We start from the raw sequence: 21818 nt of genomic DNA, 5'->3' as shown, positions 1-21818 counted from the left end.
CAATCAATCAGATTAGATTAACAGGCCCACATGGCGTATTAAAACAGCCAATGAGGGAATCTTCATGCGCCGCGGCGGGTCGAATTCGAAGCAAATCACTAACCGAAGGGGTGAGGAGTTTCTCTTTGTCAAACTTTCATAGGGCCGGACCCTCCCGGCTCTCGCCGATCACTAGAGGACCCTTGGAATGCTGAAATGGGAACAGATTCCAGACCCAAGGTTCTCGCCCAGTTCACCAACCCCATGATGAGTCTAGTCCCCCGTCGTCCCAAGGTTGTCGTTCTACCCTGGAGATGATCCAGCAGCGCCCGAGCGGCTCTTTTTCTGCTTACGCTATGCTTCTTTTCTCTCCAGGGGCTGCCCCAGGTGCTGCTTTTGACTCCTTCCGAAGCGCAGCCCGAGGAAAAGCCGTTGATCTTTCCCTCGCCGTTCCCCACCTTCCACTTTCTTCCATATTGACGGTGAAATGGCCGCGATCGGAGTGATCGTCGGTGGGGCTCACGCTTTTTGCTTTCTTGGGTTCCGGTAATTTATTTTTTTTCTCCATATTTTGGGCGTTTCTTTTTGGTCTGCAATTCCGCTGCTCTCTCCTAGAGCTTCCTTTTTACCACATGTGACGGCCAAAGGTCGATCGTATCCCAATTGGTGGTTTCATTTCTCCGCGGGCACTGGCCGCGTACGCGCCTTACAGCTTCTGGGCGGTTGGTCCATTTCTCGCATTCTGTTTTGCATGTCTTTCTCATGTGGAGGAAAACCTCGCCCAGCTTGACACTCCATACTAGGTCGGGAGCTCGAATTGCTCACCATCATGATGGCTGAGAGCACAGAGGCAACTCTACCGGGGAGAAGAAGTCTCGAGTGGTATGACCACCATAAAACCAAAGCTCGACCAGCAGAACAGCCTCGCTAAATAATCTCGTTCAATAGGCTCGGTATGCGAAAAAATTCGTCCCCACTAAGGAAGGAATGCGAAAGGTCTTCGTTTACATTCAACTTCTATTCTCCTTGGACTACACAAAAACAGATGTCCTGTTGATAGTCGCGGGAACGTTCTTCTCCATTGCAGCCGGAATCCCGTTCCCCTTGCTGGGTCTCGTTTTTGGTGATTTGATTAATGACCTGAATTCGGCTTCTTGCTCGTCTACTCCTTCGACAGGCTCGGGCATCAGCGACAGTGTACGGCAGAGAGTTCTCTATGTTGTCTATATCGCAATTGCCAATTTCTGCCTCATCTATATTCATTGCAGTTGTTGGAGCTATACCAGTGAGCGCATCGCCCGCCGATTCCGCCGGAGATACTTCGAAAGTGTGATCAAGCAGGAGATTGGATTTATTGAAAGTCTACCAGCTGGCGATGTCACCTCGCGATTAGTGAGCGACATTGAGGTGGTGCAGTCAGGAACGTCGGAAAAGGTTGGGCTCGTAATTTCGACCTTGTCGTACTTCGTGGCTTCCTACGTAGTAGCATTCATCAAAGTGCCTCAGATTGCCGGCATGTTGGTTTCGGTCGTACCGTGTTACTTCCTCATGTCATATGGCGGAGGCTATTTCATCCGAAAGTACGCGGGGCGAATCGCCACGCACGCTAACGCAGCCACTTCAATCGCTTCATCCAGTCTCTCACATCTTCCCTTGGTCCATGCGTTTAATTCGAATGCACGCCTCGAGGCCCTTTTCGCCGATCATCTGTCGCAATCTCGAATGGATTCTCTGAAGAAGGCTGCGGCGCATGCGGTACAATTGGGTCTTCTGTATTTCATTGCGTACAGTTCTAATGCGCTCGCCTTCTGGGAAGGATCCCGTTTGATCGCCGATGCGGTGGATTCCGGTGGCAACGGTACATCTGTCGGTGCTGTCTACACGGTTATCTTTGTTTTGATCGACGCCTCCTTCATTCTGAGCCAGGTGGCTCCGTTTGTGCACATCTTTGCGTCGGCAGCTGGCGCGTCAGAACGTCTGCAGGCAGTCATCAATCGGGATTCCAAGATCGATGGAACCGTGGAGGCAGGTGACAAGTCTGCCCCGTTCGACACAGAAGACATTGTCTTGCACGATGTCCACTTCAACTACCCCGCTAGGCCAGATGTGCCCGTCTTACGGGGTGTCAATCTGCGAATCCCACCTCGCAAGCATACCGCGATCGTTGGAACCTCAGGAGGTGGAAAGTCGACTGTTGTGGCTCTTCTAGAACGCTTCTACGATCCGACATCCGGAGAAATTCGCATCGGGGGTCGGGACTTTCGACAGCTGAACGTGCGCTACTTACGAGGAAGCATAGGTTTTGTGCAACAGGAGCCATCCCTGCTGGACCGTTCTATTTTGGAGAATATCGCGTATGGACTGGTGGTGTCTGTGGTCGAGGAGGCATCAAGAACTGGCTCCGTTGATCACAGATTCCATTTTGGCCGAATTTGTCGAAAAGGTCCGTGACGGGACTCCTGAGACTGAAGCCCTCAAGGAATTCGACCCTAAGGTCGCAGAAATTGTAAAACTCGTGCGCAAGGCAGCGTCGGATTCCAATGCACTGACATTCATCGACGCTCTTCCTTATGGATTCTCGACCAGTGCCGGCTCTTCTGGAAACCACCTGAGTGGTGGCCAAAAGCAGCGCATTGCGCTTGCTCGGGCCCTGGTTCGTGAGCCATCGCTGTTGATTCTTGACGAAGCTACTGCTGCGCTGGACTCGACCAGTGAAAAGTTGATTCAAGATGCCCTGACAAGACTGGAGAACCGTGTTACAATGGTTTCCATCGCGCATAGGCTTGCTACTGCCAAGGATGCGCATAAGATCGTTGTCATGCAAAAGGGACAAGTTGTAGAAGAGGGTTCCCACAGGGACCTAATATCCCAAAATGGCACCTACGCGGAGATGGTTCGCTTGCAGAATCTTGGGAAGCTGAGTGCAGCTGATCTTGCTATTGGGCTTCTGGATCAAGAGAACATTGAGCTGGAGTCTGACTCCCTTGCACCGGCGATTGAGAAGAGGGAAGCTTCATTGGATGTCAGCACTGCTACCGCGGTCGATGAGCCCTTGCCAGACAAGGAAGCTCAACTCGTCAAGAAGGAAAAAGGGAAGGAGAAAAAGAATAAAAAAGAGAAAAGGTCAAAGACCAAGGGTACCGAAGGTAAACTTGAACACACACGCTCGGGTTGGTTTACCTTCAAGTTTGTTGCGGCTCTTCTCCGCCCAAACATGGGCTATATCCTCCTTGGTCTGGGCATGTCTGTTGTCATCGGAGGAAGCTATGTCGCAGAAGCCGTCATCTTCGGTCACACAATCCAGAGTCTGAGTCCCTGCATTGGATCCGACGCCATCCGTCATGGTGGGCACCTCTACGGACTCCTATTTTTTGTGATTGCCATTGTTGAGTTCTCAGCAAGCGTTATCAGCGGCTGTGCCTTTGGCTGGGCTGCCGACAAGATTCTCTATCGCCTTCGAGTTCTATCCTTCCGATCCCTCCTAGGCCAAACTATTGCATGGCATGGAGAGGACGACCGAACGCCAGGTACCCTCATCAGTTACATCACTGGCGATGCGACAGCCCTCAGTAGTATCACGGGAACTACGATTGGGCTGTTATTGGCTGCTGCTGTCAACCTAGTAGCCGGGTTGATTGTCTCATTCGTTCTCGCGTGGAAGATCACCATTGTCCTTCTGCCAATGATCCCCGTTCTTCTGGTATCCGGCATGATGAAACTTCGGACCCAAGCTAAATTCGCGGAGCGCCACCAGAAGGCCTTTGCCCAAGCCACATCCATCACGGTGGAAGCCGTCGGCAACATTCGAATAGTGTCTGCTTTCTCGCTGGAGGAACAATCTTACAGCGTGTATGAGAGAGCCTTGCGCGCACCGTATCGTGAGACACTTCGCTCCATTGCGTATGGAAATGCTTTCCTTGCTTTGGCCTTCAGTGTTAGCAACTTCGTGTATGCCCTGGCATACTGGTGGGGTACGAAACAAATCGTGTCTGGTCTTTACACCCAAACACAGTTCTTCATCATCCTGCCCGCACTCCTGTTCAGTACCCAGTCGTGCAGCCAGCTTTTTGCGCTTGCGCCAGATATTTCAAAGGCCGGTCTTGCGTCATCAAACATCACGGAGCTGCTCACCACCCGATCGGCCAATCAAGAGATCAACAAGACCCCATCCAAAAAGGTCAGCGACTACGATACCCACCTCCATGGGGAGAAGCTTGGAGACGTCGAGGCGGCCGAGGTCAGTTCACAAGATGGGAGCATATCTGGCCCTCTTCTCTCCGCGGGCGGAATCAGTGTGGAACTCCAATGCCTTCATTTCGAGTACCCCTCCCGCCCTGGCCACCCTGTCCTGCGTGGCCTTAGCCTGCGTGTGCAGCCCGGTCAATTCTGTGCCTTAGTTGGGCCAAGTGGTTCTGGAAAATCTACGATATTCTCGATGCTCGAGCGATTCTATCGCCCTGACTCCGGTGCTGTGATCATTGACGGAACCGACATCACACGCCAACTGAGCACTGGGTTCCGCGATGACATCTCTCTCGTTCCCCAGGAGAATGTCCTTTTTGAAGGATCGGTCGCGTTCAATATTGGGTTGGGCGCTCGACCGGGCCATGAGCCAACACGTGAAGAGATTGAGGAAGCTTGTCGCATGGCCAATATCCACGATGTTATTGCTGCGCTCCCCGAAGGTTACGAGACTCAGTGTAGCCATGATGGAAAGCAATTTTCGGGTGGCCAGCGACAGCGGCTATCCATCGCTCGTGCTCTTGTCCGGCGTCCACGCTTACTCTTGCTGGACGAGTCAACGAGTGCCTTGGATGTGGAGTCCGAAAAGAAGATCCAGGAAGTGCTTGCGACTCTTGGTGGACGCACCACCATTATCGCTATTGCACACCGTCTGAACACCATCCACCGGGCAGACCGCATCTTCTTGATTGAAGAGGGCCGCTGTGTCGAGCAAGGAACTCATACTGAGCTGATCCAGCGCAGTGAGACTTATCGCACCAGCGTCATCCACCAGTCGCTTGACACCTGAGGAGCCTCAACGACGTGCAATTTTCTACCAAATGTCTAGATGTACCATGTTATTTTCAGAAGGGCGTTAATAGGGTCTGCATATACACCACCAATTTAGGGCGAAAAATATTACGCTTACGCATTATAAATTCCGAGTCTGCTCGCCTAGGCAGATCTGCCCACAAAGGGCACATACATCCGGTAATACCACACCGCCTTTGCGAACGCAAGGGGGTGGTTTGGCGGGATTGGATACGCCGTGCCAAGTGGCGCGGGCGTCACGAGTTCGCAGATCCGCGTCGCAGGTCATTCTCGTCTTACACTAGTTCCCCTGTCCACGTAAGAGTCTAGTTCCAGCTGCTACTGAGATGGAAAGGTATGAAGCACATCCTGTTTAATGGCGTCTTCTAGGCGCTATTCGTGGGTATTTGGTTCGCCGGCAAACTCGTCCCAGCATGCAGCTCGGGACTCGTATTGATCCACAGGACTTGCAGATCAGGTGCAGCTAAGAGCTCTTGCGACGAGTGGCTGGCTGACGTTTTCCCGCTAAATGGCTGTGCGAGTCTGCAAGTAGACAGGCGAGTAACTCGCTCTTGGGAACGGGGAAACCCAGTAGAATCCCGAGGTCAGCCATGTTCAGCGCCACGCGCAGACCTTGAACGATATCGAGGGATTCAAGGGTCCAAAAATGGCCCCTAGCAGGAAAGCCTATGGATCGTTTCATCCGCATGGCGTACCCGACGGTGGGGACGCGCCTTAGGCGCTAAAAAGGAAGAGGAGTCAAAGAACCTAATCTATTTATTAATCTGATCCCAGCGATCCACGGATCCTCTCGGGTTCCCTTGGCCATCTTATCTGATTGACATCTGGCCCACCCAACTTCGAACTTCCAACTCCCCACTTCCCACTGATCTGAGTTCTTGATCCCTGAGAACGAAAACTCATACATCCCTCGCATCTTCCTCGCATCTTTCCGGATCTAAATGCCGGTCCGGGGATGGCATCTGTGAAGCGCTCCGTGACCGCGGGGCACGAGACACGTAGGACTCACGCTTCCATCACCCAAGCCACGTCGCACAGCGTCTACCATGAGGAGAACGGCGAAACACAACCCCTCCTGAGGCCACCCGGCTTCGAGGTCAAATCCTCGGGAGTCGCCCGGATCGAAATTATCAACGCATCCCTGACCCGCCGCGACCGAATCTGGATATTCGTCGGGGTCTTCCTCGTCGGCTACGCTTACGGCCTCGATAGCCAGGTCCGTGCAACTTATCAATCTTATGCGACCTCGAGTTTCGGAGAACACTCATTATTGGCGACCGTGAATGTCGTCCGAAGCGTGATCGCTGCTGCGGCACAGCCGGCCGCGGCAAGAATAGCGGATGTTTTCGGGCGGTTCGAGCTGGTGGCGATTGCCATGGTTTTATACCTGGTAGGCACGACGATCGAAAGTACCGCCTCGTCGATCCAGGTCTTCTCGGTCGGAACCGTTCTATATCAGCTGGGCTACACAGGGATAGTCCTTCTGGTGGAAATCATCGTTGCAGATATCACCTCCATGAGGTCGCGAGTTTTCTTCAGCTACCTTCCGGCTACGCCGTTCCTGATCAACACATGGATCAGCGGTAATATCACTGCAGCTGTTTTGGAGAAGGCTGGCTGGCGCTGGGGAATTGGCATGTGGTGTATCATCTACTCAGTTTGCTCCATACCTCTGCTATGGATGTTGTTCTACACCAGTCGCCGCGTCCAGAAATCCGGGGCCTTGGCGAATCACCCAAGTGCTTTGCGCTCTCTAGGAGCTCAACGCCTGGCAACAAACCTGTTCCACCAGCTTGATGTGATCGGGATCGTCTTGATGATCGCCATCTTTGGGTTCATCCTTGCCCCTTTAACCATTGCCGGCGGCGCGCAGTCACAATGGAAGTCACCTTCCATCACCCTGCCTCTGGCCTTCGGCGTGTTATGTATTCCGGCCTTCATCTTTTGGGAAATGAAAGGAGCGAGAGAACCTCTCGCGCCCTTCCATCTTCTCAAGGATCGTGGCATATGGAGTGCACTTGCCATTCGGTGCCTGCTCAATTTCTCGTGGTACCTACAAGCGGACTATCTCTACACGGTCCTCATTGTTGCGTTTGACTTCTCGGTAGCCTCTGCGACCCGGATTCAGTCCTTCTACTCGTTCTTCGGCCTCATCAGTGGCCTGATCACGGGGGCCATCATTTACCGAATCCGAAGGTTGAAGTATTTTATTGTGGTGGGCACTTGTCTCTTCATGATCGCTTATGGGCTAGTCATATATTTCCGAGGCGGTGCCTCTCAAGGCTCCAAAGCAGGAGTGATCACGTCGCAGATCCTGCTCGGTCTCGCCGGGGGGCTTTTTCGCCTATCCGACCCAGGCCTCAGTGCAAGCCGCCACGAAGCATGAACATATGGCGGTACTGACGGGGATCTACCTCGGCTCCTACAATGTGGGTAGCGCCCTCGGGACCTGCGCATCTGGCGCTATATGGACGCAGACTCTCTACAAATCACTCGCCACGAACCTCGCCTTCCAGCCAAACTCCACTCTCGCGCGTGCGGTATATGATTCGCCGTTTGAAGTAGTTCCCAACTATCCCGTCGGGACCCCCGAGAGGTCCGCCATTATCCTCAGCTATCGGACGGTGCAGAGGCTTCTCTGTATCACCGGCATCTGCATTGCTGCGCCCATGATCCTCCTGGCGTTCATCTTACGAAATCCCCGACTCTCTAAAGAACAAAGTCAGCCCGAAGCTGAGATTGACGAGTGTAATGACTGAAAGAAATGAGCTTTCTACTGAATAAAATGAATTACTAGTACTAACATGTATAGATGATGGCATTTAGGGGTCATGTATCTACATTGCATTTTCGGTCTTCGTTACTACCACGACATGCATTTTGCGGGGATAAATAGAAATATATATTTTAAATGAACCAAGCACCACTGCTCAATATCCAACCAGTACCAGAACCTCTTTGTCAAGCCCGAACAAAAAGGGTCAATTATTAGGAAAGAAGCAACAGCAAGAAATCGCTCGAGACGCTCCAAATGTCCATCGACCATAGCATCGAAGTTTGGATTATAAAGCCAATCCAGCTCGAACGGCTTGATGTCTGGATCCTGTGCAGCCGCACCATCCTCTTTCGGCTGTTGAGCTCGAGCACCCGATCGACCCGCTGCCAGACCTGCAGAGCTCTGTTCAGTTTCTGGCCCTGGCACTTCGCCAAGCTCAAAGCGTACGTGTAGATGTCCTCGAAGGCTTGGTTGATACCTTGGCCAGCGGTGGGCGGGATGACATGTGCAGCGTTGCCGAGGATGACAACGCGCGAGTGCTGAGACGCCCAGGTTCCAAGACGCGGGACGACGTAGAAGGGCCAGATGTTGATCTCGTCGAGAGGCTATGTTGGAGACGGCGGATTGAACATCTCATGCAGGTCCTCTGCGCCTTCTTTGAGGAAATCGACACACCATCTTTCATTCTCCAACAGGTCATTCCAGCCTTGACGATCGTCTGAATCCCGCTTTCGCTTTCCGATCAGAACCTTCGCTCCATCTACCCGCTGGGGTGCGATGATGAATGGCCCGCGGTCGGGGTCCATCAGAGTTAGAGGCAGCTCGTAAAGCCCCTGCTTGAGCTGGCTGGTGGGCACTGCAGCAGTCACGCCGAGTCAAGTGAGGCTCGAGTCCGGGGTAGAGGTATTTTCGGACGCGAGAATGCATACCGTCAGCGCCTACAAGGCAGGCAGCGGTTCCAGTGGTGCCGTGCTCGAATTCCCAGGTAACGCCAGTTTCGGTCTCTGATCGGATTTTGGTGAATTTCTTGCCGTACTCGATGGGATTCCCCGCTCCTTAACCGCAGACAAGAGTGTGTCGATCAGCTCAAAGTGGCAGATACGCAAGGAATTATATCCATACTTTTCGGAGCCGCCAAATTCTTACGCATCAAGGGGCTTGCCGGTATAGAAGTGCAGAAGCGAGAATTGGTATCCGAGAGCCTTGGTTGTCTCGTAAACACCTAAGTCGCCGAGGACTCTCAAAGCGTTTGGCGACAGCATGATCGCCCCGCCAATGTCGAGAGAGATGGGGCGGGATTCGTAGATCGTCACTGGAATTGAGTGATTGTGCAGCGCGAGACCTAGAGCCAGGCCCGACAAGCCAGTGCCAATTATCGCCACGCGGTCTGTAGTCATGTTGATGCTTTACAGAGAGGACCTGGGAATTTGGTTTCTGATCTGTGAAGAACAGCTGATAGGCAAATCACTGGCCGTTTTGACGATGTACTGTGGTTCAATATGCATCTGAACGAATACATCTCTACTGAATGCGGCCTGCCCTTTAGGCGTGATGTCTTCGCTCATCGGATCCGACATCCTCGCCGGACGCCTTAAAGCATCTCACCCCGGATCCGAGGCGTTATTGCGGACCTTCAGAGCCGAATTGAGGCTGATGCGCCGATGCTCCGAGCAGTCACGTACTTGGTTTTCTTTCGAGGCCGCCAGTTTCATGGAATTGCCGTCAGCTGTCAGTCCGATTCAGTCCAGGTCTTCTTCATTTCGAAGCACGGAAACTAAAGCGGCTCCCACCCTTGTTCCAGATGTCTCAGTTTATATCGAGCCCAAGACCAAAGACTCTTAGAAACAAAGCCTAGTGAATCGTAGATGTTATTTCAATGAAGGCCCAAGGACATCATGCTGCGGCCTTGTATACCAAGGCGGGCAAACATCATGGGCCAAAGCGAACGACGGGCTGCAGGTGCTCCATCCGTACGATCGACAGCGAGTTTTCGACGCTTAGCGCCTTGAGCAGGAGGAAGAAAGTCTTGCAACGGTCAGTCCCAAGCGGATCGATCAAGGGTGGATAAACTGGTAGTTCGGGTCGTTCTTCTGATGGGTCTCGAGTCAGTCGATTACTCTAAATTGTGACCTTCTCACAGACCCCTCGGACTGGTGGTACTGCGATGGTTTCCGACGCTATCGTCTACTCTGGTCAAGATGCTCAGAGAGGGGGAGACGGATGCAGAGGAGCCGCTCCCCTGATGATAAAACAGGCCTGTCTGTCCGCGCCGGGTGACTGCTGTGGGTGGACGCAATGTGGCTTCGCCTCGTGCATATCCATTTAACTCACGATTTAAAGGGACCGGCTTCGTGCAATCTGACAATCAGGGCATTACCCACAAGCCTATCTATGTTCATACCATTGGGACTGGCCGCAGTCCCGCGACTATGGCGCATACTTAAATTTTGTCTGTGAGAAGCCGAAAGACTTCAGAGGAATAGAAATAAGCGTTCGGTTGTCGCGCTCGCGACACGAGCTTTCATGATAGCATTGACTTGCCATTCCCTATACAAGAACCAGATAGATAGACCTCCCAAAATCCGAATTTTATACAACTTCCATTATTTCGTACAATCCATACATAACACATAATCAATGGTCATCTTCGGAGCCTGCGGAGGTAATATGGATATCGATCTGCTTGTGGATCACCTGTCCCCGGTTATAAGGTACTTCGGAGAGCTCATGCTCTCCATTTGCACTTATATTATTCGATGTGTTCAGGATCCGCTCAATACTGTCATTCTCAGGATCGGGTGTCTTGCGGAACCCGTGGTTTCGGTTGGAGTGGCTCGAGAACAACCCGCCGTTTTGGTTGGAGTGACTGGAGAACTTGTTGCTTCTGCCGCCACTCAGTTCGTACGAACGCGACATGCCGCCCGATGAAATCTTCCGGATGGAGGAGACGATGAGCGGACGGAGACATGGGATCGAAGACGTACTCATAATGATGATGAGCTCCACATATCCCCAAGCAATGAGTTGTAGACTACCGTCGGTGCCGAGGTTTGTTGGACTTGGAACATCTTTCAACTTTGTGGTCTTGATCACTGAGGCGACCATCGCACTTGGGATGGAAAATCAGCCGGGGGCTCTTCGATTCCTTCGGTAGAGGAGATTTAAACACACGAGGGGGGAAAGAAGGATGGAAACTTACATGAGACCCAAGCTTAGAAGAGCGATAAGCGTAAGCTTCATACTCGTCTTCAAATTCAGGCTCCAAAAAACCCACGCGGAGAAGACCGCCAGGAACAGATCGGCAGCCGAGTTGAACGCTATCCAGAATTAGTTTCTGATTCCGCAATAAGCCCCACGGTGAAGCCAGAACTCACAGTTCGAAAAATAAGCAAACGGCACGATGACCGATGCATCCCCGCAGGTTGTTTTGACTGTCGGATCCCAGAGAATACTCGCATCACGACAGATGGACAGTGGAAGAATCGCAGACGCGATATTGCCACCCAACTGGATCAATAATACGGCCCATAGCAGAAACAGATAGGTCTTCTTGGTGCCCAACAATCCCAAAATATATAAGATGAAGGATGTGCGGGCAGATGTAGTGCTAAAGGTGACTGTTGCGATTTGGATAGACACGTATTTCAAGACTAGCATTCGATCGTGGGCACGCACCAGCGCCAAATTTCCGCCGAATCCATGCTTGACGGAGAGGGTAAGCAAGACCATCGACGCGATCGCAAGCAACTAAACGTTTTCAGTTAGACGGGATGATTCGTTCCTTTCGTCGGAGAGCACGAGACAGCATACCAGGGACAAGAGCATCAGGACATCGTCGGCGCGGAATCTTTTGATCAAGCACTTTGCGTAGATCCGTAGAACGACGATCACCGCGGCGATGACAATCCCTGCCCAAAGCCCGCCTTCGAGACTAGGTCCAGTGATGGATGAACCCATTGATGAAGAAATGGCGGTTTCCCTGGCAGGATCGCAGTGTTCATCTCACGAAGAAATCAATACTGGCAGGGGGATACGCAGCAGTTAATCCAAGTACGAGCCTTCGCAACCTCGAGCCATCGCAGTAATGGGAATGTGGCAACGCGCACAGAGCCAGACTTGGGGAGGACTTAATTTTGGGGTTTGGAACAAAGTTTCTGTCTGCATCCTATCGAGTTCTCGATTGGATACTCTACCCTATGGAAATAGCCACATATGAGCGGGCTGACGCGCCCGGATCGATCGATCCAGTACTCCGTAGTGACTGCGCTCCCCTGGCAAGAAGGGGGTCCACCAAAGCCGCTCAGGCAAAACTCTCTTTGGTCCCAAATTTCATCTTTCCCTCGATAACGGTACGTCAACGCTCATAGGCTCCTTTTCCCCCTCCCTCAACAGCCTTGGACAATACAATTGAACTCTATTCTGGGGGAAAAGAGCCCATTGATGTTCCCTGCAAACAACGCACGTGGCGAACTGACATCCAGCCAACCCCTTTTCATGGGAGGGTTTGCGGGAAACCCCCCCGCGTAGTTCCACGGAATACCCGGAACCCAGTGGAGCTGCGCGATAAAGCGTTATGGGCCAACGTCCTCAATACCCGCAGGAGATCCGTTTCACATGCTGATTATTCTATGAGAACTTTGACACAAACTGAAGATCTCGGATTGCCCAGTTCAAGCCTTCGGCAGGTCACCATGTAGTGGATAGGGCGTTTTTTGGCTTTGTGCTAGTGGTAGAGATTGCAGGCCATCGTGTCGCATCGAGCCGAATTTTGAGGCGGACCGGATTCCCTATACTCCACAGTTCCAAGCATTTTCCTGCTGGGGAATAGCAAAGAGTGTTCGGGGTGATCCCAGGAACCAGAGACCAGCTGGTTCTGGAAAATCTCCGGTATTTTGAAGATTCGATCGCGATTCTTTAGTGGAGTTGCCAATCCTTCAGTCGGACCTCGGCCGAATGCGGGACATTCCCCCGAACTTAAATTGAAGCAAAAAGGAGTGAAGATCGGCAAGCCCAGATTCTTCGACGAGGCTTCTGCATAGTTCCTAAACTCTCCTTCGAGTAGAATCATCATCTATCATGCAGGCCTGGGTTTTGATTGTGGCAGCTTTCGCCTCGGCGGCATTTGGCCTAGACAATTGCCACTGCCTTCCTAGCGACCCCTGCTGGCCGTCGCCTTCTGAATGGAAATCGTTGAACGCGACTGTCGGAGGCCGGTTGATTGCGACCGTCCCTATTGGATCTCCTTGCCATGATCCGACATACGATGCAGAGGCATGTGCGGTCTTACGGTCCAACTGGACCACGCCAGAGCCTCAGTATGTTGTCCCGGCTTGGGTCATCCTAGACAGCCTGAGAGGCTAACTTAGATCACAGTTTGGCTTCGTCCTCCTCAGTGATGGAATCCTACTTTGCGAATCAGAGCTGCGACCCATTCACGGCGAGGTCCAAGCCCTGCACTTTGGGCAACTATGTCAGCTACGCGGTCAACGTATCGTCGAGTCGGGACGTGATTGCTGCTATTCAATTCGCCCAGCACAAGAATATCCGTTTTGTGATCCGCAACACGGGCCATGAGTAGGTCATCCCTCAAGTCTCGAACCCGTTGGATCTTTATCCGAGACACTCACACTTCAATAGTTACCTTGGACGTTCAACCGGCGCAGGGGCCCTCGCCGTGTGGACCCACCATCTGAACGAGATCGAGTATAAGGAGTGGTCAGACAACTTATACCATGGCCCTGCATTTAAATTTGGGGCTGGAGTAATGGGATTCCAAGCCCTCGAGGCTGCACACCCGAAAGGTCTCACTGTCGTCTCTGGCGATTGTCCTACTGTCGGCTTGACTGGTGGGTACACACAGGGCGGTGGACACTCTACGCTCAGCACGGAGTTTGGCCTCGGTGCCGATCAGACGCTGGAGTTCGAAGTTGTCACTGCAAATGGAACGTTGGTCACGGCATCCCGATCGAAGAATTCCGACCTCTATTGGGCTTTGAGCGGCGGTGGAGCCGGGAATCTTGGCGTTGTGATGTCGATGACTGTGAAGGCCCACCCAGATGCAAAGATCGCCGGTGCCAAGCTTGCGTTCACCCTGGCAAACACCACCACCGACAATTTTACCAATGGCATTGCTACGTTCCATGCCCTGCTGCCGCAGATGATTGATCAGGGCGCCACCGTCGTCTATCAGGTGACTTCAACTGCCTTTCTGATCACTTCTGTCACAGCCTACAACAAGACCTCGACCGATCTCAAGAGAATCTTCAGGCCCTTCCTGTCTGCACTCTCGGACTTGAAAATCCCCACTCAGGTAGCTTTCTACGACCACGACTCGTACTACGACCACTATAAAGCCTTCTTCGGACCTTTGCCGTACGGAAACATTGCGGTAACCCTTTTCCAGTACGGTGGTCGCCTGATTCCGCGCGAGGTCCTGGACAGCAACCCTGTTGGCATCTCTAACGTACTCCGCAACCTGACGGACTCCGGCGTTGCTGCCATCGTCGGTGTTGCCCTCGACGTCTCGTCTTTTGGCAATCAGTCCAACGCTGTCTTCCCGGCGTGGCGCGAAGCGGCCATCACCATCCAGTTCGGCACACTCTGGAACGCAACAGCCCCATGGTCTGAAATGGTCGCCGATCAGTACAAAATCGCCGATGACTTCATTCCTCAGCTCGAAGCCATCACCCCAGGTGGCGGCGCCTACGAGAACGAATCCAGCTTCCGCCAGCACCACTGGAAGGAGACGTTCTTCGGCAGCACCTATGGGCGTCTTCTCGCCATTAAGAAGAAGTGGGACCCGAGCTCCTTTTTCTATGGCATTAAGGCCGTTGGAAGCGATGCTTGGAAGGTGTCTGGATCTGGCCGGATGTGCCGGGCTTAGGGATCCTTTCTGAGACGGCCTCACGACTTCCGAGGGGAACTCGTTGTCTGTACAGCTTATTCCTGCCGTCACTGGTGTACATAAGGATGTTTCCTGAGATTCTCTTCCATAGACTAATCTTGTCCAACTGATAGAGTATATAGAATGCCATTTTGATTTTATGAAGCTATTGGTTCTATTCAAGCTCACACGAAACTACGAGAGTATTTGGAACTGGAGGTACAACAATATCATGGCCTAAAGGAGTCCATACCATTAAAGAGCCTATTAATCGCACGCAAATTATTCCACGTTGATCTTTTGCACTTTAGTGTCTGTAATCATTTCAGAGCCATCAATACTAGTGGTTCTCGCCGGTCCAGGCCCCGACCTCGGGATTCATGCTGGACTGAGGAAGAGTAGTTGAACCTTGTCGGGGCTGGTTCGACTTTAGTCGATCCATCGATCGTCAAAGGAGACAGAATATTCGACAATTGCGGCATCTTCCACTCGGGAGGCTACTCAGATAAGGGAAACGAGCTTCATATCTTATATGCTTTTATCGGTTATTCTTCGGGTTAGTTTTGATGTCACTGAAACTCTGTCTTCAAACCGGGAGGGGAGTGGGGAATATACTTTGCGGGATCCTGCTGACAATTGCTTATGACGCTTCAAGCTTTTGCCGACGGGTCCTCCCACGTGGGACTGGAACGATGGAGTATGCAAATTATATCGTCCCACAAAAAAGAAGAAAATAAGAAAGACACACACCAAGACCCAAAAGGGCTGAATCAAACATGGATGCCACACTGGCAGAAAGCCATTATGGCGGAATCCGAGTCTTGCTACCACTAGTACGTAAAGCTTCATAGAACAGAGATAGTCAGCTCGAAGAATACCATTTGGGAATCCTGACACCTGAAGGGAAATCTTGGAATGTTTATTTGAATCTTAGAATTGCTGATGCATGCGACTATCCCCTGCGAATATCGCCCTCTCCGCTCCCATCGATAGTGAAACCTCCCCAAGTGGGTGCATCGGCACCATTCGGTCGGCTTGCTCGAACAAACGTGTTATCAACGCCCTCAATCTTAGCCACTGGCCGTACAACCTCTATGTCTGCGCCATACGCATGCGAAAACCAGCGTTCCGTCAATGCGTGACCTTCATCTGGAGTATACAAATGCGGAAATCGTGATTGCATCCCCTTCAGCACGGTCGAGGAAATCCGGTCCACGCTATCGCAATGACGGAGCTTGAAGAACTCGGCCAGTTGAGTAGAGCGGAGGCGCTCTTGGACTTCGGCCGGATACTGACCGACTGCAAACAAGAGCAGGTCATAATGCATCAGCGATGCCATGCCATGATATGAGCCTCCAGACTGAGCCCGATGGTACAGACCGGTCAGCGCAGCAATCGCGCCCATACAACCGGTTCCATAGTCAGAGATGGGGAATGGAGGCACAACTGGGGTCGAAAGACCCATGAATTCGCCTTGAGCCCAAGCAACACCGGTCACCTGTTCATCTTGTAAGCTTCCAATATTGGAACTGACGTTTGAAGGAGCGGAAATCTTACACAATCCGCAATCTGCTGCCATCCAGCCCTGCCAGCCCATTCCCCTTCGTAGCCAAAGCAATTTTCGTTGACGTAGACAATACCCTTGCCCCGCTTCTCGGCCAATGCCGCCATTGACTGAGGGCCATAGCCAAGTTTTTCCAAAGCCCCCGGTCGGTATCCATCTACGATCACATCCACGTCGGCCAGGAGTTTCTCGAATTCGATGCGCCCAGCATCGGTTTTCAAATCGAGATCTGCTGCATGCTTCCCCATGTTTCCGTCCACTTGAAAGAAGGGAACGTCTGGGAGATTTGGACTGGTGATTTTCAGAACGTCGGCACCGTATTCAGCGAGAATCCGCGTGACCGTAGGCCCTGCGATGATGCGGCACATCTCTAGCACCTTGATCCCCTCGAGAACGCGAGGCTTACCACTCTTGCCTTCTGGGAACTTGACCGCGGGAGTGTTCCCCAGAAGCTGCTGTACTTTCCAGGGTGGTTGTTCAACATTCAGTTTTCCCTGCGCTGGATGTCAGTGCACCTACACTCGTATACCTCTACTCTTGCGAGGAACGTACATGTGGAGTCTGAAGAAAGTCCTCATACTTCAATGCCGGAACACCTGCTTGGCGTCGAGCCTTGTTCATCTCCTCCAGTTCAGCAACTGTGTACTGCTGCACGTGGCTTTCGATGACTTGGATGATATCCTCATAATCAGTCAAATCTGGCCGGTGGCCTTCGAGGCCGATCATATTGAGCGTTGTCGTTGCTTCTAAAGAGCCGTGGATGTGATAGAACTCATTCGGGTTCTTGGTCTTGTACAGGTTTGCTGACATACGCCGATATCCATTTGATTGGGCTGCCAATAGGTCCGTATCTAATCCCCCATTGTTAGGTGAAATTTATCATGAGCGTGTATGTTTTTGGCTGCAAACCTTTCAGTTTGGACTTTACTTTCGGATCCAACTTCGATAGACCGTCGATCTTGGCCATGTACGCCTGGCATCCAAATGCTGTTGCCCCTTCAAGGCTTACCTCAACCGCCCGCGGGTGCGTTCCACGTCCAAATCGAAGATCAGCGAGCGCTCCAGCCACAGACCCCTCGAGCGCTTTCAAAGCCGCGAGCGTCTCACTTTCCTTGAACGGAATCGGGAAATAGATCTCATTATGACTGGACGAGAAGGAAACGCTTTCCCTATTTGCCACTACTTCCTGGGGCAGATTCAGCCGCTCGGACTGTCCATACAGGTAAGAGAGAATGCGGCCGGCCTCTTGGACAGGCGAGTACTCCAGGTTGTCTTGTGTCATGGCTTGGTTTCTCCCCGGCTACCCTGGGCTTGATAATTGGGAAGATGGAAGACTAGTCGAAGACCAAGCCAGATTTCTCCCTTCCCTATCTATAGTCGGATAGAATCCTGTGACTTGGGCCATAACTGTACTCGTTTCAAAATCCCCCTTCCGAAGAAACGTCGGGCCGACCAGTCGGAAGTTCGGATCGAGCAAAATTCGGATGTGGTGAGAAACCACGTGACTGGAGATCAAGAACGCATAGTCACGTGATACATGCGCTTGTCTATCTCAGGCGGGCACTGAGCATCACGTGTGATAATCTATTTTCGGCTTAGCGCTATCTTCTCAATATCGCGTGGAAAAGTGTCGTGAGGTACGAAAATTCCGTGGTCGCCAGGGAGGCAGAAGAACGGCCATGTCTCTTGAGGTAAGCGAATGCCGACAGGCACATTTGGGAGTTGGGACACTCTTGGAAGACGCTGACAATTACAGCGGTTGGGCACCTGTGTTCCCATAACAGCTCTGAAGGCGTTTGTGTGGAAGGGAAGCAACTACATATTCCAAGGACAAGGGCCATTCTTCCAGGTGATAGATGCTATATCTGGAGATGTGGTTGCTCAGGCGCGCGTCTTCCGGAGGAATAATGTCCATGGATTTATTCCATTGACTTCCTCGGGCCTCCCAGAGGATTCAAACCTCGCTCGGATTATCGTATGGGGTGGTCAATCCGTACGCATGGTGGAAGTCCATGTGGCGCCCCATGCGACCATATATTTGACACTTGCCAGTGCAGAGTTCCTAAGTCCAGACTGGATCATGAACGGATGTCCGGCCAGCGATGATCAACCACATACCGCGTACTTGATCACCGCTAATAACGCTCCTCTAAAACTTGACTTGCGCGAGAATCCTTCTTCTTCGTATCACACAGAAATTTATTTATCTCAATTGGCAACCAGTGTTAAGTCAATCCTCTGTGCAGCCGATCTGGTGGCCCTTTCAGCCTCTCATTTGCTCATTGCCGCGGGAACCATCTTCGGCGAAATCATCATTTGGTCTTGTTTTATGGAACAAGATGACTTCGCAAATCCGCGGCTAACTAGCTCTATTCACCATTTCTTCACCGGGCACGACGGGACCGTCTTTGGCGTACGCATCTCGCCTCAGATACCCTCGCTGAAGGATGGCAAACCTGGACGACTCCTGGCAAGCTGTAGCGATGACAGGACCGTCAGGATCTGGGATATATCGGGCTGTGAAACCAAAACATCCCAAGAGCCATCGGCATACTCCACAGATGGGTTTGGTCTTCGAAGCACAGGCTTCAGCATTGATGCTCCAGGTGACCCTGAAAATGCGTCAGAGTCATGCGTTGCGAAGGCATTCGGCCATTCCGCCCGTATTTGGGACATCAAATTCCGGCCGCTCAAGCCAGATGGCTCTGCGATAGGCTTGGTGACTCGCGGTGAAGATTGTACCTGTGTTGTGTGGGATCTAGCCTGGCACTCCTCCTCTGGGGAGGTGAGCTATCAACTGATCGAAAAGTCATCTATCAAAAACCACTCGGGGAAACATATATGGTCGTTTGATCTATGGAGCAACAGCCGTGAAACAGTGGTTTATTCTGGAGGAGCAGACGGTGCACTGAAAACCTTCAAAATAAGTGAAGCCGAAAGTCAGGCCGAGGGAGGCCTTTCAACTAAATCAAACGCAGAAAAGCCCCAAGGCTTAGCGGCCTTCGTCTTCGTGGCCTCAGATCAAATAATCGTGTGCACGACAGAGGGAGAGCTCCACCTCGGATGCATCAATCCTGGGATGGCTGTGAGCGTTACATGGGAAACGTTGTGTGTCTTGGACAACATTTCCTCACCGATATTGATGACGGGGATTCCCGAGAGAAACCTTGCGTTAATAAGTGACAGTAAAGGCCGTGTCAAACTGTACAACCACAATTCTCGTTCGGTCGCCGATCTGGCGGATCTCGGCAGACGGCCCATTGGGATGTTTTCTCTGCATAGCAACCCTCCTGTGGATGCAGAAGCTCAGAGCCTCTCGTTTGTTGTTTCATATGACACCCACGAGCTAGCCACACTGGTCACTGCCTTCAAGCGGGAGAATGATTCTTTCAAGACAGAAAAAGTTGATTTCACCCTCCCCGGACCGCGATTTACGATATCGTCGGCATCCTTCGCGTGGAACGAAGAATATCTCCTCCTCGGATCAAAGCTCGGTGGCTTTACCGTATACCAAACCCAGGGTCTGACTCTTTCTTCGTGCCCTCTATTGATCGAGCGCCGTCTTCATGGTTCGGAAGGCACAAACCACATCCAGGTGTTGCCTAACACCAAGGCTACTGGCTCCCAAGAACTGGAATACTTGCTTACATGCGGGCGTGATGGTAACTTTTGTCTTCATGAGTTCAAGCCCATAGATAATCAGAGAGATGAAATATCTCTCGAAACAGTACACCGGACGACATCTGGGCTCGTGGGAAACATCGAAGGGGCCTATTTCGACCAGATCACTGGTGATCTGATGATATATGGCTTCAAAATGCAAAACTTTGTCCTGCGCAATGAATCACAGCAAAGGGATATCGTCTCTATTGCGTCCGGAGGAGCTCGCAGACTGTGGGCCTTCCAGCCCGGTACGAAAGCGAACAGTGGTCCTTTGCTTCTGTGGCGAGAGAGATCTGAACTGAAAGGATGGCGCATCCAGATGGATATGTACCAGTCACTCCGCGCTGGGGTACATGGTCGTGAAATAAAAAGTGTAGATATCTTCAATGATCCCCAAGGAGCTCGGTCATTGTTTGCGACTGGAGCAGAAGACACTCTTGTGCAAATTTATGCTCCACTGAGCACGGACAATGCAGGCCCGTGGGGGTCATTCCAATGCTTGCGTACCCTCAACACGCACAGAGCTGGGATACAACAAGTCAAATGGTCCAATGATGGAAATTTCTTGTTTACTAGCTCTGCTTATGAAGAATTTTTCGTTTGGGGAACGAAGTGGATTCCCTATTTCGGTTTGGCTACTGTATTAAAAGCCACTGCGCCCAAGAGTGATCCCAAGTCAGAGCTCCGGCTTACAAGCTTCGATGTTGTCACAATCGATGACTCTTCAAGTCACGCCAGCTATCTTATCTGCATGACGGTCTCTAATTCGACAATCAAGGTATGATCTCATTTCTTCATTTCCTGGCCCGAAAGTTGACAAACGTTTGACCGACAGATATTCCATTTCTCGCCAGAGAACGACAATTGTTTCACTCTTCTAGCAACAGGGCGATATATGACGAACTGCTTGACGCAATGTCACGTCATACGAAAGGAATCTTCCCTGAGCCTGATCACCGCGTCGACTGATGGGTACTTCATTATGTGGGATCTGACCCACGTACTGGAGCCTTACTACAAGATCGAGGCATCCGCTTTGACGGTCAAAACATGGCCCGAAGGGGCAGACTTTGAACCAGTCGAGATCAAATGTGAAGATCGCTTCCAAATTCATTCCAACAGCGTCAAGGCGATGGACGTGGCACTTCTTTCGGAAGAAGCGGCCGCGATCCTGAGCGGAGGGGATGATAATAGATTTGCAGTATCGGTTCTGCAAACTAAATCGGACGGACCGAGCGTAGCTACTGTGTCTATTCCAGATGCTCATGCAGCCTCTGTAACGACTACTCTGGTCCTCGCAGAGACCATCAAGCAGACCCCGACTGGGTTTCAATTCACGGTGGTGTCCTCGGGTAACGACCATCGTGTCAAGCTATGGTCAGTCACCCTCGAGTTCAGCGCCACTGGCCAAGCTAGTGTGGCCATAGAGCTAGTGCTTGATCGATATAGCTCTGTAGCAGATATCTCTTCGTCTGGCCTTCTCTCGCGAATGAACACTAGCAATAGTATTCAGAACTCTCAACCTCCGACAGATCGCCAATCCCCAAAATTACTGATTTGTGGCGTCGGGATAGAGATGTTTGAGCTCGACTTATGAGGCTTTCATGACGACGATTGAGTCTATGACTGGATGGGATAAAAGCGCTGACATTTGAGAAATCACGTGCAGAGAAAGAGGAATGATAAGACAGGATATATATCATACCTGAAGGCTTGCATGTAACAGCACAATTATCTCTAGAAACAGCTACTTAGACACTGACTGCGGCAATACGCTCGTAATGTTGTAGACCTAGTAATTGTACCCTGAGGTTTTCCCATGTAGTTGTATTTAGAGCGTATGTTGAACGTATATACTAAAGCTTCTATTTGATCACCAGCGTGGTGCTGGGGTTGCG

At 51.7% G+C, this 21818-nt stretch overlaps 8 protein-coding genes across 8 annotated transcripts; 4 read left to right on the top strand and 4 right to left on the bottom strand.

Annotated features, from left to right (window-relative positions):
* Positions 1–966: 966 nt before the first annotated feature.
* Positions 967–5011, top strand: N7468_002736 (ABC transporter ATP-binding protein; the record flags this gene model as incomplete). Its single annotated transcript, XM_058472033.1, has 2 exons — positions 967–2382; positions 2423–5011. 2 exons carry the CDS (start codon positions 967–969, stop codon positions 5009–5011), a joined length of 4005 nt encoding a protein of 1334 aa, XP_058335174.1.
* Positions 5012–5989: 978 nt separating this feature from the next.
* On the top strand, positions 5990–7860 carry N7468_002735 (uncharacterized protein; the record flags this gene model as incomplete). Its single annotated transcript, XM_058472032.1, has 3 exons — positions 5990–7355; positions 7399–7782; positions 7847–7860. The coding sequence occupies 3 exons, from the start codon at positions 5990–5992 to the stop codon at positions 7858–7860; spliced, it is 1764 nt and encodes a 587-aa protein (XP_058335173.1).
* A 162-nt stretch (positions 7861–8022) lies between these two features.
* On the bottom strand, positions 8023–8616 carry N7468_002734 (FAD-dependent oxidoreductase; the record flags this gene model as incomplete). Its single annotated transcript, XM_058472031.1, has 2 exons — positions 8023–8403; positions 8482–8616. The coding sequence occupies 2 exons, from the start codon at positions 8614–8616 to the stop codon at positions 8023–8025; spliced, it is 516 nt and encodes a 171-aa protein (XP_058335172.1).
* Positions 8617–8952: 336 nt separating this feature from the next.
* On the bottom strand, positions 8953–9207 carry N7468_002733 (uncharacterized protein; the record flags this gene model as incomplete). The annotated part of the gene is made up of 1 exon (XM_058472030.1): positions 8953–9207. One exon carries the CDS (start codon positions 9205–9207, stop codon positions 8953–8955), a length of 255 nt encoding a protein of 84 aa, XP_058335171.1.
* A 1237-nt stretch (positions 9208–10444) lies between these two features.
* N7468_002732 (uncharacterized protein) lies at positions 10445–11767 on the bottom strand (the record flags this gene model as incomplete). Its single annotated transcript, XM_058472029.1, has 4 exons — positions 10445–10919; positions 11010–11127; positions 11185–11557; positions 11621–11767. 4 exons carry the CDS (start codon positions 11765–11767, stop codon positions 10445–10447), a joined length of 1113 nt encoding a protein of 370 aa, XP_058335170.1.
* A 1119-nt stretch (positions 11768–12886) lies between these two features.
* On the top strand, positions 12887–14693 carry N7468_002731 (putative isoamyl alcohol oxidase; the record flags this gene model as incomplete). Its single annotated transcript, XM_058472028.1, has 3 exons — positions 12887–13125; positions 13184–13384; positions 13448–14693. 3 exons carry the CDS (start codon positions 12887–12889, stop codon positions 14691–14693), a joined length of 1686 nt encoding a protein of 561 aa, XP_058335169.1.
* A 952-nt stretch (positions 14694–15645) lies between these two features.
* On the bottom strand, positions 15646–17539 carry N7468_002730 (CAIB/BAIF family enzyme; the record flags this gene model as incomplete). Its single annotated transcript, XM_058472027.1, has 4 exons — positions 15646–16191; positions 16251–16751; positions 16810–17108; positions 17167–17539. 4 exons carry the CDS (start codon positions 17537–17539, stop codon positions 15646–15648), a joined length of 1719 nt encoding a protein of 572 aa, XP_058335168.1.
* A 397-nt stretch (positions 17540–17936) lies between these two features.
* On the top strand, positions 17937–21517 carry N7468_002729 (tRNA (34-2'-O)-methyltransferase regulator RTT10; the record flags this gene model as incomplete). The annotated part of the gene is made up of 3 exons (XM_058472026.1): positions 17937–17948; positions 18014–20698; positions 20756–21517. The coding sequence occupies 3 exons, from the start codon at positions 17937–17939 to the stop codon at positions 21515–21517; spliced, it is 3459 nt and encodes a 1152-aa protein (XP_058335167.1).
* Positions 21518–21818: the final 301 nt, after the last annotated feature.

The sequence above is a fragment of the Penicillium chermesinum genome (genome assembly GCF_028974085.1).
Source record: "Penicillium chermesinum strain IBT 19713 chromosome Unknown utg000002l:1.0-5270490.0:1.0-5274688.0, whole genome shotgun sequence".
Taxonomy (NCBI): domain Eukaryota; kingdom Fungi; phylum Ascomycota; class Eurotiomycetes; order Eurotiales; family Aspergillaceae; genus Penicillium; species Penicillium chermesinum.
This window is presented reverse-complemented; position numbering and strand designations above follow the sequence as displayed.